The sequence below is a fragment of the Chanodichthys erythropterus genome, chromosome 8, assembly GCF_024489055.1.
Source record: "Chanodichthys erythropterus isolate Z2021 chromosome 8, ASM2448905v1, whole genome shotgun sequence".
Lineage (NCBI taxonomy): Eukaryota > Metazoa > Chordata > Actinopteri > Cypriniformes > Xenocyprididae > Chanodichthys > Chanodichthys erythropterus.
In genome coordinates this window covers 9,334,919-9,354,889 of record NC_090228.1, presented here as the reverse complement: position 1 = coordinate 9,354,889, position 19,971 = coordinate 9,334,919, and the positions used below count along the sequence as shown (strand labels likewise).

Here is a 19,971-nt window from a genome sequence, read left to right as displayed (position 1 = left end):
AATGTAATTTGGCTCTACAGATCATTTCAAGAACCTGCTTGGAGACATCAAATGTTCACGCTATGCTTTCTTTTCTGTCTTTCAATATATCATTAGCTTATTCCATCCACCAAAATTTCCGTTGTGCAAATTTTGGGATATCACATAGAAAAAAGCGTGATGGAAATGCATAAATTCTAAAAATGTGCATAAAAACATTTATGTCTAAACACATTTATGTCTAAAACATGGATAATGTTTTTAGACTTGCATAAACTACAATGGAAACACATTTATAAATAATAAAATAAATAAATAAAAAATGAATCCCTCAATATGCAACAAAAAACAGGATGTGAATGGATAACCAGCAGACCAGTTTCATTGCACAGCATCTCAAAAAGTCTGTCATCAAAATGAAATGGTATAATTGCCTCCCAAAAATTTAAACACCAGGCATCCCCCTCCCGTGCTCTGGGGTGCAAGTCATTTATGATATAATTTACGAAAAAGAGCCACAGCGGCTTCCCCAATTGCAGCAACTTTAATTTTTGTTATGGATAATTTTGCGCCAATTTCCCAGGAAGTGATGATTTTGTTCTCTTGAGCACATGGGATGGGAACAATGCTTTATTTGTACACGTTTTATGCGATATTCCAATTTTGTGCATAAATTAATTTCCCAAACATGGCTATTGTCAACATATTGATCTCCAAGTCCAAAAACCCCAAATTGACCTCCAAAATGTCAATCACATGTAATGCATTGATTTTCAACTGGGCCGATATTTATCTACATACTCAGCATGTGCTGATCTACTCAGTGACTTTAGCTTGAATTTTAGTTCGAACCATTTGTTTGTGTGGGTGATGCAAGTAGTGTCCCTCACACAGTTTGTAAATGTTAAATCCCGGCCTGTGACCTTTAATTTTCAGATGAGACCCAGTGTTAATTTAAACCCAAGAGAGACACACATGCATGCATCCTTCTCTGTCCCTCTTGAGTGACCACAGATACCCAATCAGTACACTGACCCTGCAGAGTCATTCATCAAATCGACCTTCTCGCATAAAGGTCAACAGTCCTGCGTCCTTCACCAGGTCCCCGGGGTTTAAGTTGCTTTGATTTATGTGTTTGTGTGCACAAGGCATAATCAAAGAATCTGGTGATTGGTTTTCGGTGATTCCAGACTCGACTCCTGGGACTGTTTTCTGTCTCTTGACTGTAGTCATACACCAGCTGTTGAAGCGCAGTTGCAGTCTTTGGCTTTCAGAGCTCTGGGGTACCGTGCTCCGTCTCTGTTTTCTTAATCACGTCAAGTGTTTTTCCTTGGAACGTTACGGAGGCTTGTCCACACTCCATGCGCCAACGGTAATATCAATAAAAAAAGCGAGTAAAGCATTCTTGGTATGAAATGTGCAACTTGACTGAAGGCAGAGGACGTCAGCCAGTGTTAATCCTACTGGGGGAAATTTATTTTTACATGTCTTGAGAGCGATGTTTGAGAGTTGCTATGTGATCTTGTGCCAGTTGTGCTTTTCTAAAGCATTTTCCATGACTCTGACTGTGAGTAATAAGACCTCGCTTACATAGTTTTAGCCCTTTTGGATGAGTTTCACGTGGCTTGTAGAGATAAGATCTTGCTGTTTGTTTTGAATGCTAGAGTTATATCAGTGAAGAGACTTCCAGAGGATGTCATTCCCTGATTAGCTCTTGTCCATATCCGTGGAGGACATTTTCCCCCAAATATTGAAATTAGTTTTTTGATTAGTGTGGGTTTTAGTGGCATATTCAACTTGCAGGGCAGCTGCTGCTTTGATTAATACACTAACTGTGGTTGCAACTGAAACCAGCAGTATTGCATTGTAAACATTCAAACAGACATTTTGTCAAGCTAAAGTCTTGCACAAGAAATACGTTTTTGCAGTTATATAGGACTAGCCACTTCATTCTTCATTTTTTTGTGCATCTGTAACAATCCTTAAACGTGACCCTAGAAATGTGTAATGGGCCTCAAGGGGGATTTACAAAGAAAACATCCCTCTCTCTTCCAGCTGTGATGAACGCATGCTTAACCAGTTCAGTGTTGCGTACTGCTGAGAAGCTTCGGAAGGAGATGAATGCTGCTTTTCCCGAAGTGACTTTTGAGATCTCCTGCAAATAAGCAGGGAATGTTAAACATTTCACAGTACCTTCATTGTTGCTTTCAGTTTGATGGGTGCGTTTTTATCAGTGAGAGACTGTACAGTGCCTTGTGGATTTTAGTACGAGCGTTTTATTATGTGCCAGTGTGCAAGTATTGTGAGTAATAGATGGTGTCATGAGAGCTCACACTCTGTCTGAGTTTTGACACATGGCCGTTTGTGTGGTCTTGAAAGATGTACAGATTATAAATAATTAAATAACCATTAATGATTTATAAATCAATTCAGTGCTCATATAAAATTTTAAACTGCATTTTGATTGCATGGATGAGGATTTTGTGCTCGCTAACAAGTCTCTCTCTCTCTCAATGATTGATAGCTGTTTTGTTACCTGTATAGAATTTACCTAAATCATGAAGTAAAAATCACACAATTGCCATCTACATGAATATAACAAAAAATGTAAGTGAGCTACTGTAGTTAATACTTGCTGTTACAGGCCTTGATATTAGTTGGCAACAGACCATTTACTTTATCAAATCATCTGTTCTAGACATGCTCTCATGCCTTTTAAAATGTCAGACTGTTATTTTTATTAAATCTCTTGGGGTTTCAGGACAGTGTTTCCTGAAATTGTCTTTTTATAGATCTAAAAGTGGGTATCTGCCCATTGGTGGCCTGGTAAATAATACAAGACAAAATAATGAATTTACAGTATGTGTTTCTCCAATCCATGTCTCAGATATCAAAAAACCATCCAATGAACATTATAGAGGTGATAGTAAGTAAGTATGTGTGTGTGTGTGTGTGTATATTATATTATATTATATTATATTATATTATATTATATTATATTATATTATATTATATTATATTATATTATATTATATTATATTATATTATATTATATATATATAATATATAATGGACAATATATTATATAAAGTTGCAGTTTCAGTCCAGCTTCAAAGGGCTCTACAGGAATCCAGGCGAGGAATAAGGGTCTTATCTAGCGAAAATATTGGTCATTTTATAAAAAAAAAAAAAAAAAAAAAGTACCGCGGTAGGGTGAAAAACTCCATCTCATTTTCTCCACCAAATTAAAAATTGTCCAACATCGTTGTTTTACTTTTTTGTTTTTTGTTTTTTTGTATACACTTGCTCCATATCGCAAAGCAGTGCAAGACAAGCATTTGTGGTTAAAAAGTAGGATACATCATTTTTATTTTTTAGAAAATGGCAGATTGTTTCACTAGATAAGACCCTTATTCCTCATCTGGGATTGTGTAGAGCCTTTTGAAGCTGCATTGAAACTGTCATTTAGACCTTCAACCCTTTGGTAGCCATTGAAGTCGACTATATGAAGAAAAATGGAATGTTTTTCTCAAAAACCTTAATTTCTTTTTGACTGAAGACATAAAAATCTTGGATGACATGGTGTTAGTAAATTATCAGGACATTTTAATTCTGAAGTGAACTAATCCTTTAGTGTCTTCAGTCTTTTTTTTCAGTTCAGGGTTACAATCCTAAATACCCACATTGCCACTAGAACAATTAGCACTTCTTTTAGACTCTAGACTCTTCACTCCATTGGGACACCATACAAGAGAGGAAGTGAAGAGTGACTGATTTAAGAGGGTAATTTGAGATGTTTGGAGGCTGAAGAGAGCGGTTTAACCACACAACCCAAGACAAGTACATCACAGAGATGATATATTTTATGAAGGAGAGGCAGATGGGCTTCATAAGTACCAAAATCAATTTTAAAATCATTTTGAGTGGTTATAGTGAGCCAGAGGCAGACTGAACGAGAAGTTTCAGAGCGAGTGACTGAAAGGTTTGATTTGTTACCAATGGAAATGGTTGCATTGTAAAGCACTATGCATTCCCCCCTCAACCCCTAATATGCCATATTATTCCACCAGTGTAGAACACATGTAAGTTTTTACATTCAAATGCACCGTCCCTATTGATATATGCAAACGCTATGGGAGTTTGTGTAGATGTTATGCTGTGTGTTGGGGGTTGGTGCTTTGATTACTTGCAGATTTGCACTGGTTATCCTTCTGTGGCCAACTCTATGGAGCTGTCAGCAAACTCAGCGATGGACAATCAGGGTGAAACCCCTCATGTACCGTCCATGACTCTGGCCTCCCTGAGGGGAATCTTCCACAGGCAGAGTTAAGGGTCGAGTTTCTTGAAAGAAGGCAGCCAGTGTTGCAACAAAGAGGATATTGCCTTTATTGAGCTTTACTGAGCTTGACTAGCGTTAGTATCAATATACTGTCATGGGATGTGGCCTTTTGTACCCAGAAACATCAAAGAAATGGTTCTTTTAGCAGAAAAGGACTTTTGTTTTGTTCAGACATGAGTGGATGGAGCACAAATTTAGCACCAAGAATATGTAATTACAGTGAGATTCTCTTTTAGTTTGCTACTATATGTGAATCATTAACCAGAATTGTACTGTGTGCATGGACTCCAGACTCTGACAGCTCCCATCAGTGCCACTATGAGGTAACTTTTGGAAACAAGAACCCCCTTACGTTCCCTCATAGAAGTCGTACCATCATAAGTCTGGAAAAAAGGATTCTGCAGAGCGGTTGTTGAATTATGGAGTGTTCACATATGATGAAAACCTCACTCCTAAGGTCTTGCAGAGTTGAGGCATAACTTCCCATCCAGGTTAATGTTCAGCAGACATCAGAATATGGTTGCTGATGGTTAAAATCCAGAAAATATGTTGAATGTGTAATTCGTTCAGTCTTCCCATCAGTTCAGTTTCCAGAGTTCACAGCCTTTATATGGCTCATGTTTTTGTGGGTTTTAGAGAAAATCTCATCAGATTGAAACTCACTCACTCACTTTTAAAATGTATAACTTTTGCTATGGTTATGCCTGTCGTCTACACTACTCGAGGGTCGAAAATGGAGGCTTTCAAAAATGCTGCTGCAGACCCCGTTTTAGTTTGAAAACTCTAGGGGTTGCGTTTAAGTGTAAACGGACTAGAGTTGTCAAACTTACTGACTTTGGTACCAATCGGTACTGAAATTTAAAAAATGTGATGCTTTGAGCACTGTTGAGCGGATTTGTAAACACCTCTGATTGGCTGCTGTGTTGATGCACTCATCAGATATGTCTGTGATTGGCTACAATGATCAACACACGGGGGCATTTGAAAACACACAGAAGTGTTTGAATTTGAAAGCATTTCGAAAGTGGAAGTACCGAAGTCTGTACTTTTGACAACTCTAAAATGGACCAAAACGGAGACTTTTGAAAACAAAGCCATGGCTGCCCAAATTATGCTACTGGAACACAACAATAACAGACCAGGGCTGCGTTTCCCAAAATCATCATAAGCCTAAGGTGATCGCAGTTGTTCTATGATCAACTTAGGCTTACAATGCTTTTGGGAAACACAGCCCATAACATACCAGTCTTGACAACCGTGTAAACAATAACATGGAGACAGAACTGCATGCTTTCTGACTTTCTGGTTCATTTTTAGCAGCTATTGTGCATGCCTACATGCGCAAGAGGCAACTGTTTACACTTGTACGGTCATGTGACATGCATATTCGGTCATGTAGTGTGGACGGAGATCGTTTGTGAAATTCCAGTATAAACAAGGATTGTTTTAATTTTAAAATGCCTAGTGTAAACAGGGACTCACTCACTCAGTTTCAGAAGGCTATTGATTTTAGTCTTCATCCCTTACATTACTAATATAATATTACACTGCATCATTTACTTAGCTAAAAAATTGTAACTACCATTGTGGGTCAGACCATATCAGATATTCTTTGGTCAGACTTTGGAGATTGTTTAAGTGTGATCAATTAGCACTCACTGATTTAAAAAGTTGAATTCTATTCCATTTGTTTAGTAGTGCATATTTATAGTTTTTGTTCTTTTGTAAACTCCCATTTCTGCAGGCTTTTGTCTTCATAATAGTTTTCAATTGTGATAACCTCAGCCTGAGGGACCATACACATTTTAGCCCAATGATTATGAGCTCTGGTGTCACATTGCACTGGCATCTGCCTTCTCCCACAAACACATAGGTGGGCATAAAAACTCGCCACAGTAGGGGGAAATTCAAACCCTCACAAGCCCCCACAGATTACACACATTCGTAGCTGTTTGCTGTCTGTGTGATCGATGACGATTGTGTATCATCTTTCGGCAGTTCCCGCTCCAGCTTTGCCTCCTCCTGTCTTTGTCTTCCTCTTTCTTTTGTTCTCTACTCTTTCAAACACTTCCTCACCAGCCTTGTGCCAATTTGGTTTCAGGGGAGCATAAAAATAAATCCTCCATTCTCAATGTCAGTATTGTACATCTGACTGACAAATCCTCTAATGAATTGATGCCTTCTGCTCAGGTCGAGATTAATGACAGTTATAATCGGCTGAGCTCAGTGTGTGTGTGTGTGTGTGTGTGTGGATATAAAGGGGATCCATCAACATAGTGTCCTGCAGTGAAAATTGGGCGGCCTGGTTGACAGGTTAATCATGGGTGATCATGGTTCCTGTGGATTGTGTGCTCCCAGTCATCTGTTAGGAGGGAGAAAGTCATCTGAATCAAATCCCAAGCCTTGTTAAACAGTGCTGATTGTTTCTTGTATTGATCCTCTTTAAGCTTTGTGCTGTTTTACTGGCAGAACCAAAGATAAACTAAGACCACTAGGGGAAATGCTTCTGTTTTGCATTTGTCTAGTACAAATTTTTTCATTATGAATTATGGTCAGTGTCGGGCTCCATGTCACAATATGATTAGTGACCTACAAATCATGCAGAATCTTATGTATTTCTCATTAAATTCACTATGCAATGTTTGACATCCATCAAAATCCTAAAACTTTATTTTCCTGGTTTGAATTAGATTATGAATCCCAGATTTTCAAAGAGGTCCCATACTTTTGCATCCCGCTGTAAATAATGGCTTACATAACCTTTTAAAATAGTAAACAAAATGTTTTTAATGCAATTTTTAGTTGTTTGAATTTTTTTATTTGGTCAGTAATGTAGTTCTTATCATATACAAACAAGCATAAATGTATGGCTATTCATAAATAGTTCTTGTCAATATATTGTCAAATCTTGTGCAAGAGTTTTTTTTTTTTTTTTTTTTTTTGTCAGCTTCTAAAATATCTATATAATCAAAAAATGCTTCAGATTGTTCTGAATTTCCTCAGTATAGTAGTTTTGGTTTTTATGTGCAAGAAAATCATGCACAGTCTGCATGTATTACCATTTAGAAATTTCTTCTAAATCAAGCTGATTTTTCATGAAGTCTGTTCTAGAGTTTTTCTTAATGTCAGCTTTATCTGTGCTAATACTTCACTGCGCTTGACATTATCCATGCGTATACTGTTAATTCTACCTGCATCGTATTGAAAGCCCCTAATTTTGCCTTCCTGGATGGATTTTTAAATGACTTAAAATGTCAAATCCACAGGCCCAGCTGCTTTATGAGTGCAATAGAGATTCATTAGGCTGTGTCACAGAGCGTGGCAGCAAAGTCCGTCATCGCCTCTGGTCTATTCAGCCAAATCCTCCACGCTCTTAAGCTCAAGTGTATTTCGAGGTAATTACTGCAGCTTCAAAAGTCACGTCGCTTTTGAATTCCTAATTCGAGGGGATGTTTTTATATCCTCTCACTTCGTAAAAAGAAAAGCAAATAAGTCGGGAAGGAAATGTTATGGTTTTAAAGGGGCCTCTGCTGTATTTCTCACACCTGCACCCCTCCAGCGCTGAGCCAGGTGGTCTACATTAATGCGTTTCCCATTAAAGATCCTCAGTATTTTCTTTAGGAAGTAACTGTGGAAAGAATATTGCATACATTCAGAGAGATATTGATTTTGTTAGTGATATGGATGTCTTTGTTGTGTAAAAAGACACTCAGAAGAATTGAGGGTTTGAATTCATAAGAACAAAGTAAAGCTTCCTATATATAAGTAACCTTCCCCAAGGGAGAACTGCAACTTTATCATTTTATACATATCACTTGTACTACGTCACTCAACCTACGTTATCTTAATGATATACCTCATATGTAGGGAGGGGGTGATGTCTTTTACTTTTTTTTTTTTTCTGCTCAGGGCATCAACCACATTCGGGTCATATTTCATTCCTATTCAAATCTTTTTGGGGTCTGTAATTCATCACCAGTCCGGAAGCAATCTGTTTGCTTTTCCTGTGTTTCCTCTAGATAAGAGGCGCATAGAGCATTTCGCCTGCCGTGTAAAGAAAGATCGCAGTGATATGAGGACTTGTTTAGGTTCGCTGTCTGCAGCCCTCTCATTGCTATGCAATGCCATTACCAGTCAGATGATACAGTTAATTTATTGTACAGGGAAGGAGGGTTTGCATGCACACTTTTGAGAAAGAGAAATGTCAGACAGACAGTGAGGTGCTTTTGTCCACATATAATTGTTTTGGTGTTTTCTACCTTCTCATATAATGTTTTTTTAGTACTATTTTCTATCTTTCCCTCCCTATCTCTTCTCTGGTGACATGTTTTTCGGTGCGAGGTCGGGACAACCTGTCACTCACATGAGATCACAGCAATAGCAACCCACAATTTAATCAATTCCTGAAGGACAAAATCAAGTTTTTTTTTTTTTTTTTTTTTCTTGTTTGAGAAGCCATTTCAATCTGATATATACATCACAATAGGGCAGAAAAGATTACCGAAACTTCGGTTTCATGCCGACTTTAAGACTTCAGCCAATCAAAACACAGGTCATTTACATATGTTAATGTAATCACGGTTGTGATGTCATAATCATGTGATTCTTTTTGACTGACCTATTTTCAAATACAGTTTTTATTAATTATGAGGCAAGGAAAAGGTTTCTATGATCTGTTCCCTTTTAATGTTTACATTCCATCCAATTTTAATTGGATTTGAGACATATTTTTCAAACAATGGGCTGAAAAAGGAGCCGCTGCTCATTCCTCAATACTATTTTTCTCTTATCTGGCTCACAGATAGTATTATTACTCATGTGGTGTCTGGCTCTAGTAACATCACACCATCAGGTCCTGGAGTTTATGTTTTATCTGGCCTTGCTTGATTTCAATAAACGGAAAGAAACCATATTTCAGAGTGGGATTTAGATAAACTGCTGCCTGCTGTGTTTATCTGTATTTGAGAGTGTGAATCTCTCTTCGGTATGACTTTAATGGCTGTCTTCAGACATCTGTCATTAGTTGATGAAGTGGACATTTCTGCCACTCGAAATGCAGAGATTCGCCGGGCACAAGTTAATAGATTACTGTGATCTAGCACAAGGTAATATCTCTTTCTCCATCTTTCTCTGCTCTGTCTGTTTCGTTTCCTCCCCATTTTAGTCATTATCTTCCATCACTCTCTTGTCAACCCAAAGTGAATGTGGGTTGCAGTTTGCAACCCATTTTACATCTGTGAAGTGACACATTTTCCAAGTAAAACCAGGTGTTTAATGTGATGATAAATGTAGAACTGATTTTATCCATCAGGCATTGAATGGGTCATGAAAAGTGTCATGAAAAATTAAATCCCCTCTAAAGGTGGAAAAAAAAAAAAATGAATTGTAAAATTATAAAATCACTTTAAATAAGAATAAAAATATTTGCAGTTTCAAACTACTATTGGTCAAATGCAAGGAATTATTGGAAGTCAATAATGACACACAGGCTGCCTTTCATTTTCCTCACATAATGCAGTGATTAAGTCCAAATGTTGGTAGTTTTGTCTGTTCTTAATACTCAGAACTCAAACATATTGGTTGATAAACTGCATTCAATGCTCTGAATTAACTGCAACTGTGACGGCTACCGTTGACAAGTGGCAGTAATGTTTGTACTGTACTTTTAAAAAAAAAGTCATATTCAACTGTCCGAAAACAAAACAGGGTTCACAACATGTCTTCACCTTGACCCCTATTGTTAGTTATTCGAGTAAGTTGAAAACCAATACTTGCATTTGAAAGAGTAATCCGGCATTTTCTCTCAAAAAAAAAAAAATCCTGTCGTCACCGGTGTGCAATGAATTTTAGGATAGCCTAGGCTGCAGAGCATCCACTCATTCTATCCTTCGTGGCTTGGGAAACGAAGGATACATTTGTAGGCCACATTCAAAGGAGACTTTGAATTGGGACAGTCGTCATTATGATGCATTTGGCATTCGAAAGCAGCCTTTGAAAGCTGCATCCCAATTCAGAGGTTGCATCGTATGTTCATTCTTTCTTGCCTTGCTCATTGTAGATTTTATAGTGAAACAAATGGCAGATGAGCGCTATAGCCTATAGTACACAAGCTCTAATTCAAACCATGGCAGATTTGGTACATGCACATGCCTTGTGAGCGTTTGCTTTTCAGTTACTGTAGCTTATGTGGCATTTTTAGAGGAAGAGGTTGTTGTGGGACACAGCTGGTCACTTGCCAATTAGCGAACATCCTGAAAACTGCTACAAAGAGGAGCCAGAGAGGAATAGATGAAGAGAACAGATGAAGAATAAAATGTGATGAATGGGTTTGTCTTTATTGTCTGTTTTGTTCTGTTTCTTTGTACAGTTTTGTGTCTTTTAATGACTAGTCTGGGCCAGTCAGACAGTGAAAGAGCCCCAAAAGAACCTGCTGTTCTTCATTTGTGGAATTGTACACTTCACTTTCACTCTCGTCCCCCACTGGAGTCTGAATACATTCAGCTGTCTTTTCTACTCTAGCAGGTGGGAGCTTTTTAGGTCACGGTGACATCCAGCTTACCAGCTTACCTTACTCCTGCTGATAACACCAGACATGTATCATGCAGATGCTAAACCAGAGCAAGATAAAATAACTATAACATGGACTCAAAGTATTTGGAAATTAAATGTAAGAATGTCATGTGCTGAAATTTAAATGCCATATAATATAATATAATATAATATAATATAATATAATATATAATATAATATAATATAATATAATATAATATAATATAATATAATATAATATAATATAATATAATATAATATAATATAATATAATATAATATAATATATATTGGGAATGGAGTGGAACCATCTATGATCATTAGACCTCAAAAGTACCATCAAATTAGCATCAGTCCCTGGGGTGTTTCTTCTAGATTACATTTTGATTTGTGCGATAAGGCAATGAGTAGACCAACACGGTTTGTCGTTGGGAGAAACGGGCACTGTCAGAATTTAATCAAGGCCATCATTTATCACCGCTGAGCAGACAATGTAGACATTAGCTTTTAATTAACTCCTCAGACTCAATTATTGCCTATCCAGACAACAGAAGATGTGGATCAGGATATGCAGCTGATAATATTTCATTGCCTAGTTATGTTCCTATAATGTACGTTTTGAATGTGCAGTACAGTCCATATCAAGGCATTGGTGCCCTGTTGGGTGGCCCTATAAATCTAGTTTTAACTGGATTTTATAGAAGCCATATATGTTATGAAAACTCTCTTTGCCTGGTAAGAGCATTTGTGCGCCATTCACATTTTATATGTAGAGAAGGCTTGCATATATATTTTCATTAAAAGGACCTCAATGGAGGGCCAAGAAACACTTCAAGCTCACACTTTTCCAGATGTGCAGCTCCACATCCATTACAGCATTCAGACGGTGAGACTTTACAGGGTCTGGACTATGAGAAATGAGGAAATCAGGGCTTTCTCAGGGTTTTACAGTAGCAGGTTTGCAGAAGCTGTAAATATAATATAATATAATATAATATAATATAATATAATATAATATAATATAATATAATATAATATAATATAATATAATATAATATAATATAATATAATATAATATAATATAATATAATATAATAAAATATAACATAATATATAATTCTTGTTAATGGTAGTAGTTTCTGTAAGTTTTCTGAGCATGAAATAGACCTTACGTGTAAGAGAAACAAGTGCACAGCCATCTTTTTAGAATTTTCTGTTTTTGCGGTAGCTCTGTATATTTCTGTGGAGTTTCCTTGTTGTGTAGTAAATGAAAGTTATCATGAGCATTTTAAATGTTTGAAGCGGATGTCATAACAAATGTCAGTAGACCAGTAAGATTTCAAAACGAGCGGTTCATTCATATATCCGTAAGATCTTACCTTCATGCTGTGGAAATACAAACCGGAAGACAGAACACAATAAGTGCAGTGCCGAAAAGCTACTTAATTACTTAATTAGGCTGGATTATTTGAACTGTCAAAGCTTTTAAGTTGAGAAATAGTCTAGTATGGCCAGGCGATGTGCCTGATTGACTGGACTACAGTGGTTTTATAAGACATTGATTTTCTTTAACTGCAGTTCTCTCTGTGGCTACCTCTGCCACTGGGCTTCTTATGGACTTCATCCATCATTGAGCTAACAAGGCTTCTTTGTGCTGAGTGAAATGGCTATTCCATTAGCATGACATCGCTCTGGGATTAGCCCAGATGGCTCATACTGGAGATCAATGTCAGTTCTGGTGTAGTGAGGAAGCTCTCAGATCAATTGTCAAAGTGAGAAGTATCACAGATACTCACTGGGTCTGTTCAGATCATTAAAATGATTGTAAGTCAGTGTTGTTTGTGTGAGGGCCATCAGTGCCTGACAAGTTTTTCTCCCCCTTTTTGTGTGCAGTTTGTGTCTGTTTGAGTTTAAATGTGAGAATTATGTGTTTTTCGCTCAAAAGCAGAATAGATGCAGTATATGGGTCATTCATTCATTCGTTCATTCATTCACAAGAAAATAAACCATGTTTAGTTAGTTTAACAAATTTTAACTGTGTATGAGTTCTGCAATGTTTTGGGTAGATCTTCTTTTAAGTTGTTGCTGTAGCTGTTGTTGAGCTAATCAGTATTCTTTGAGCAGATGAAAGAGTCTAGCACTGAAGGACACTGCCGTTTTCCTGCTCCACCCCACTTGGCAAGCGTCTTTGATGGGTGGAAAAAAAGTATGTGTTCTCTGATTGGCTGTTATACATTTTTGCCCTCATGAATGGGTTCCAGTAGACAAGAGGGAAAAATCTTAATCAAGATCTTGGACTAGTTAAACGCTCATGCCAGAGTTGGCTTTAACATCTGGCCAGCTGTGAGTGCCTGGTGGCTTTGATCACTGCCTCTTTACTTCACTTTGGCTTTTTGTCTTTTGTTAACTGCATGACCCTATAGTAGGTGCCTTTAACATGAATTGATGGATGGTGGCACTGAATTTATTATTGCTGGATGAAAGATTCGCCTTAACTCTGTAGTGCACTGTCTGTCAAAACAATACAATTATTAACATGTTCTGACTAAGCATTCAGGAGTTTGATTCTTACATAGACGCTTCATATTGCCTACAAATCTAATTTTAAGTATTTAAGCATAAGCCTTCAGATCACAAGAATTTTTTTTCTAAACATTTGACTGGTAATGTATGTTGCATTTCAGATGGATGACAGGAGATACTGAAACTAATTAAAAGTGGAGCGCACAGTGATTTGGTGGTGATGTTATAGCCAGAAGCCATATGGGAGAAAGGATCAGTAGGATCAGGAATTTCTGCTATGAGTTTGATTTATATCAGATGTTGTGTACCATAACACAACACTGATGCCCCGTCTCCTCAACTCCTGAAATATGGGTTGGGTGGTGTGGATGCAGGTTCAAAGTACCATTATAAAAATCTGAAATATCAAGGACGCATATTAAAACATGCCATCTTATGCTTTGCTTTCTGGTATAATGGGTGTTTTTACACTTGGTCTCTGCAAAAACAGATTGGGAATTCTTGCCAGTATGAATTAAATGAAACAAATCCATCATTTGTGAATGCAGTGACATTTATGAGCATGTTGTTTTAAGCTGATGCCAATTTTCCCCATAATTGTTTTCTATAGAAAGTTTATGAATACTTGCCAACATGTGGTTGTAAAGACTTCAAATAGGATTTGCTTGATTCTGTTGGAAAAGCATCAGTATTCACAGTTACTGCTTCATGTTTAGTTCAATAGCAGTTAATTTATTTTCTAAGACGGTTAACCAGCTAATTGATTTTCATTACTTGAAATGAAGTTTGTTAAAACCACAAACACAAGGATCGCAAACATCTCTTGTGTTTGTCTTGCACACATCTCTGTTGGGACAGGTTTAAAGTGATTAAGACCTTGTCCCCCAGCTGTGCCCATAAAATCCTTTGGCTCTATGATTTGCCTGTAATCCTGTTAGCGTCAGATTAACACCACAGCCACGTTCCCCTGTGCAGGGATGCAAAGCCACTCCATCCCTCTTCAGTACTTAGTTTGCACTAATCTATAGCTGTTCGAATACCTTCCCCGTTTATTTTTTTAAATATAAACTTTTGCTGCTGCTGTTGTTGTAATATTTATTTTTATTTTATTATTTTATATTTAGCATCCCAACATGAATGTTGCATTTTAAAGCTGTGTCAAGTTCTAAAACTGGTTTAATGTCTTGAAACTAGTTTAATGATATAGGACTGACTTAGTTGTTTTGGCAACCCACCGAATAGTTGATTTAGAAATAGGTACAATATGTTGTGCATCTTTAATAGGCAGTCAGTATATAAATTCACCTTATATCCTAAACTACACACGTAATCTGATTACTTTCATAGCACCGGCTGCATTGGAAATGAATAATGACTGCACATTTAGCCACCCTCACATTTAACTGCATTAACCTTCTGAACTCTGTGACTGAGTGGCTTTGTATGGTGACTCACATGTGATTTATAGAGATTATAAACATTGGAAGCCGAAAACATTAAATGTATGTATGTGTAAAGTGTATTGCCACTGAGCAAGGATAGATACTCCAAGGTGCAACTGGATTTTCCCAGTCCCTCAAGGAGACAAATGACTTTTTGGATTTTAGGAAAACATAAATTTACAGGCCGTCATGTCTTGAGTGTTTTTGCTTCTCAGGGTCTACAGATAAACCTCATACAAAACTCTGCCTGCTATTATTTAAAATGACAACAAGACACTGCTTATCTTTGGGCTAAACAAGGAATGATAAGTGGAGCTGTAGACCTCGCATTAAAACTTAAATATTTTGGAGTCACTCAAGTGGTCAGTGTCACCGCCGTCTACCCATGAGCGTCTTTGGTTATCTAAATTTGATTGGACCACACAAAATCTAAACACACAGGGTATGTTTGTTTGTCTCTCTCTCAATTGCATCTTTGCTTCTGAGTGTGTTTGTAATAGTTTTAATAGAGCAGTGCATATTTGCTAATACCTTCAGTCATGACCTCAGTGTAAAGCTGCTCTTAATGGACCAAATTATATTCACAGTAATCTGATTTGCTGTGGCCCAGTTATATAAGATTACCTTATAAACAGATGTATACAACATAAGCAATTACATAAATCCAGATAAGTGCTAATAATGTACAATTGTTTGCAAACACTATAGTCCATTTATAAAACTTTCAGGATCTACTGTGTGGATATGCACAAAGGGTAATGCAGATGCTTGTAATGTGTGGCGAATAAAGACCCATTGGCACAAATTTAAAATAGGTGAGGAAAATATTAAAAGTGATATGTTTTTATGTTATATAGTGATATTTCTGTAAAAGTGTTGACTTTTATGTCAAAGCAAAACAGTATGTATTTTTATATATATATATATATATATATATATATATATATATATATATATATATATATATATATATATATATATAAAATATGGATATACACTGATCAGGCATAACATTATGAGCACTGACAGGTGAAGTGAAAAACACTGATTATCTCTTCATCACGGGACCTGTTAGTGGGTGAGATCTATTAGGAAGCAAGTGAAAATTTTGTCCTCAAAGTTGATGTGTTAGAAGCAGGAAAAATGGGCAAGCGTAAGGATTTGAGTGAGTTTGACAACAGCCACATTGTGATGGCTTGACAACTGGGTTAGAGCATCTCCAAAACTGCAGCTCTTGTGGGGTCATTCCGGTCTGCAGTGGTCAGTATCTATCAAAAGTGGTCCAAGAAAGGAACAGTGGTGAACCGGCGACAGAGCCAAGGCTCATTGATGCATGTGGGGAGTGAAGGCTGGCCCCTGTGGTCTGATCCAACTGATGAGCTATACTGTAGCTCAGATTGCTCAAGAAGTTAATGTTTGATAAGTTTATAGTTTGTTGCGTGTGGGGCTGCATTGCTGCTGACCAGTCAGGATGCCCATGCTGACCCCTGTCCACCGCCGAAAGCGCCAACAGTGGGCACGTGAACATCAGAACTGGACCACAAAGCAACGGAAGAAGGTGGCCTGGTCTGATGGATCATGCTTTCTTTTACATCACGTGGATGGCCGGGTGCGTGTGCGTCGCTTACCTGGGGAACACATGGCACCAGGATGCACTATGGAAAGAACGCAAGCCGGTGGAGGCAGTGTGATGCTTTGGGCAATGGTCTGCTGGGAGACCTTGGGTCCTGCCATCCATGTGGATGTTATTTGACATGTACCACCTACCTAAGCATTGTTGCAGACCATGTACACCCTTTTATGGAAACTGTATTCCCTGGTGGCTGTGGCCTCTTTCAGCAGGATAATGCTCCCTGCCGTGTGTGTGTATATATATGTATATATATGCCACTTTTGATTGATTTAATGCATCTTTGCTGAATAAAAGTATTAATTTCTTTAATTTCTTTTCAAAAAAGTACAGTCCAAAAGTTTGCAACCACTAAGATTTTTTATATTATATTATATTATATTATATTATATTATATTATATTATATTATATTATATTATATTTTATTTTATTTTATTTTATTTTATTTTATTTTATTTTATTTTATTTTATTTTATTTTATTTTATTTTATTTTATTTTATTTTATTTTATTTTATTTTATTTTATTATATTATATTATATTATATTATATTATATTATATTATATTATATTATATTTTATTTTATTTTATTTTATTATATTATAGCTCTGTATATAATGACAATATGTACAGTAACGTTTGTGGTATGCAGCATCATGTGATGTTCAGGGTACTAAGCTGAGACCTTACTGCAGGGGTCATAGCGTGATGGTGGCTGTCGATCTCTTCACTTTCCCAGCATTGTTTCCTGAGTTGAAAACAAGTGCAGGCTTTCTCATGGAGTCACGGAGAGCTCTATAGACAGAGATATGGGTCACAGGAAACTGCTCCACTTGTACTGAGGGTCTAATGTATGAACTGCCACTAAAAAACAGACTGAAGTATTATTCTTAGTTTTTTTTATTCTCGGATATTTGTTCTTTTTTTTATGTATTTTTTTTTTTTTGTTAGATGTTTATTGCACGCCACATCATTTCCTTCTAGCTATTGTAAGATTTCCCCTCTGACTTTCTTTCTTTCTTTTTTTAGTATAGAAAAAGCCATTTTCGCCTCACTTTTCATTCTTTTGTATTCTGAGAGGGAAAGCAAATCTGCCCGTGTTCAATTCTCTGTGGCCTTGTGTCTCAATCTTGCCCTTTGGAAATCATTGCAATTTAAATATTTAAATCATCTCCCCTCCCACATCATTCCCAATCATTAATGAAAAGAATATATTAAACTGGCGAACACATTAAGAACGCGCATAGATTGTGCTACTGCCGCTGTCTGGACAGCAGGATAGTGATGGCTTTATTTAATGCACTGTGAAATAATACAACAAGATCACAGGCATTGTTATCATTTACAGTTCTTACTAAAGCATTAGAATTACATTGTATTGGAATCAATTGTATGTATGTATGTATATGTATGGTATCCAAGTAATATATGTTATGTGTGTATGTGTCGAGCCCACAGAATAGTTTTGGGATCCAATTGATGATTCAATCAAATAACAGAAATCTTTCATGTTACTGTTTGTGAAGTTTGTGTTAAATAGGGCTGTCAGTCAATTAAAAATGTGCATGAAGCAGAGAAATTTCATGCCGCTTTTATTGTTAATGTCGTTCTAAATGTGTTTCATGCAACATGGCACCCATTTTTCATGTTACCTCTTTATTCTCTCTCCATCTTCTTTAGCCGAGCAATCAAAACCAATCAGGACCTCCTACCGGACACTCCATGGACGAATATCCTGTACGATGACTTCTGGGGCACTCTGCTCACCCACAGCGGCAGCCACAAGTCTTTCCGCCCCCTTTGCACCTTCTCTTTCCGCATCAACTATGTCCTGGGTGGCCTGGATCCTTGGGGCTACCACCTGTTCAACGTGGGCCTGCACTGCTGTGTCACTGCACTATTTACTGCATTTTGTCGCCTTCTACTGGGTGGAGGACCGTGGAGCCTGCTGGCGGGACTGCTCTTCGCTTCTCATCCCATACACACCGAAGCGGTAGCTGGGGTGGTGGGGCGAGCAGATGTGGGAGCAGCGGTTTGCTTCTTGCTGTCCCTGCTCTGTTACACCCAATACTGCCGTCTCCGGCCCAACGCAGCACACTCAAGTGGGGCTGTATGGTGGGCAGTGCTGTGGCTGGCCGGGAGTCTGGGTGCTGCTACGGCGGCCTTGCTGTGGAAAGAGCAGGGAGTGACTGTTCTGGCTGTGTCAGCCGTTTATGACCTCTGTATTGTGCATCGTCTGCGACTCCGGCAAGCAGTAATGATGGTGCTGAAGGTGAGATCTGATGCTCATTATGTGGATCTGCTCTAAGTCCAAATGAAAATGCAACAGGGGCACCGATGTGGTAGAAACAAGGTCCTGAAACTTACAGTAACAGGCTAAATATAATCTTATAAATATACTAACATAAATCCAGATGTATTTCAGATTAAAGCTTGAATACCAGAAACTCAGAGTTTCTATCCTTTCTGGAAAACCTGTATTTTTGTAATGCAGGAAAATCTGAGAATAAAGGCCGTTTGCACCAAGGACGACGATAACTATAAAGAAATCGCTCTAAAAATCATTTTAAATATAAAAGAACAGCAGAGTTCACACCACAACTATAACGATCATGGCATAGAGAAAAAATATCACTTGAATCACTTTAAGAACGATCAGAATCCATGCTGCTTTAAAGAGCTTGAGCGTTTAAAGTGACCGATGACAAATCAGCATTCTTATAATAAACAGAACGTTATCATGTGCTAGTATGGATGCTAATATAATTATAATTATAGTTATCTTTACAGTTATCGTTCTTGGTGTGAAGTGACCTTTACCCTAGAAAATCAGAGTTACACTTTATTTTACGGTGTTCGTGTTACACAGTAATTATACATTTAAGTATTGAGTAATAATAATTAACTACATGTACTTATTATAGGGTTAAGGTTAGAATTAGAATGTGGTTTAGGTTAGTTGCATGTAATTAAGCACATTTTATAGTAATTACTATAGTAACTAGATGTACCATGTAACAAAGGTACTGTAAAATCAAGTGTAACGTTATATTAAAACTTGTGTAAAGACCAGTAGACCAGTCAGATTCTGTAGTAAGTCAGATTGCATGGCAAAAACCAGTCAAAACATCAGTTTCAGCTGGGGATATATTTATATTTATATTAATTCTGCTGTCTAAATTTGGCCACATTTGATAAAATTACGAGCTGTTTTAGATCACGGATTGAAATGCCATGCTTATTATCATGATATATGACCCCCTTTTTGTTTTATTTGAGTATTAAAGTAGTCTACTTCACTGTATTACTTTATAATGTTTTGGAATGTCGTCTTGAAGATATGCAAACCTTGAAAATAGTTTTCTTATAAAAGGGGTATTTTATGGTGATGAATTACCCTATTAAACAGACAAATAGCAAGTATTACATGATGGCAAATGCCATTTCTGTAGTAATACTGCACATTTAATTCCATTTAGCTGTACAGTGATTTTGTGGGAATTATCACA

General features: G+C 37.2%; 1 protein-coding gene across 1 annotated transcript in view; it reads left to right on the top strand.

Moving 5' to 3' along the window:
• The window catches only part of tmtc2a (transmembrane O-mannosyltransferase targeting cadherins 2a), a 35,638-nt gene that overhangs the window by 1,102 nt on the left and 14,565 nt on the right, over positions 1-19,971 (top strand). The window contains exon 2 of the mRNA XM_067391739.1: positions 18,143-18,734. Coding sequence (XP_067247840.1) covers positions 18,143-18,734 — 592 coding nt within the window. The remainder of the gene's footprint in view (positions 1-18,142; positions 18,735-19,971) is intronic.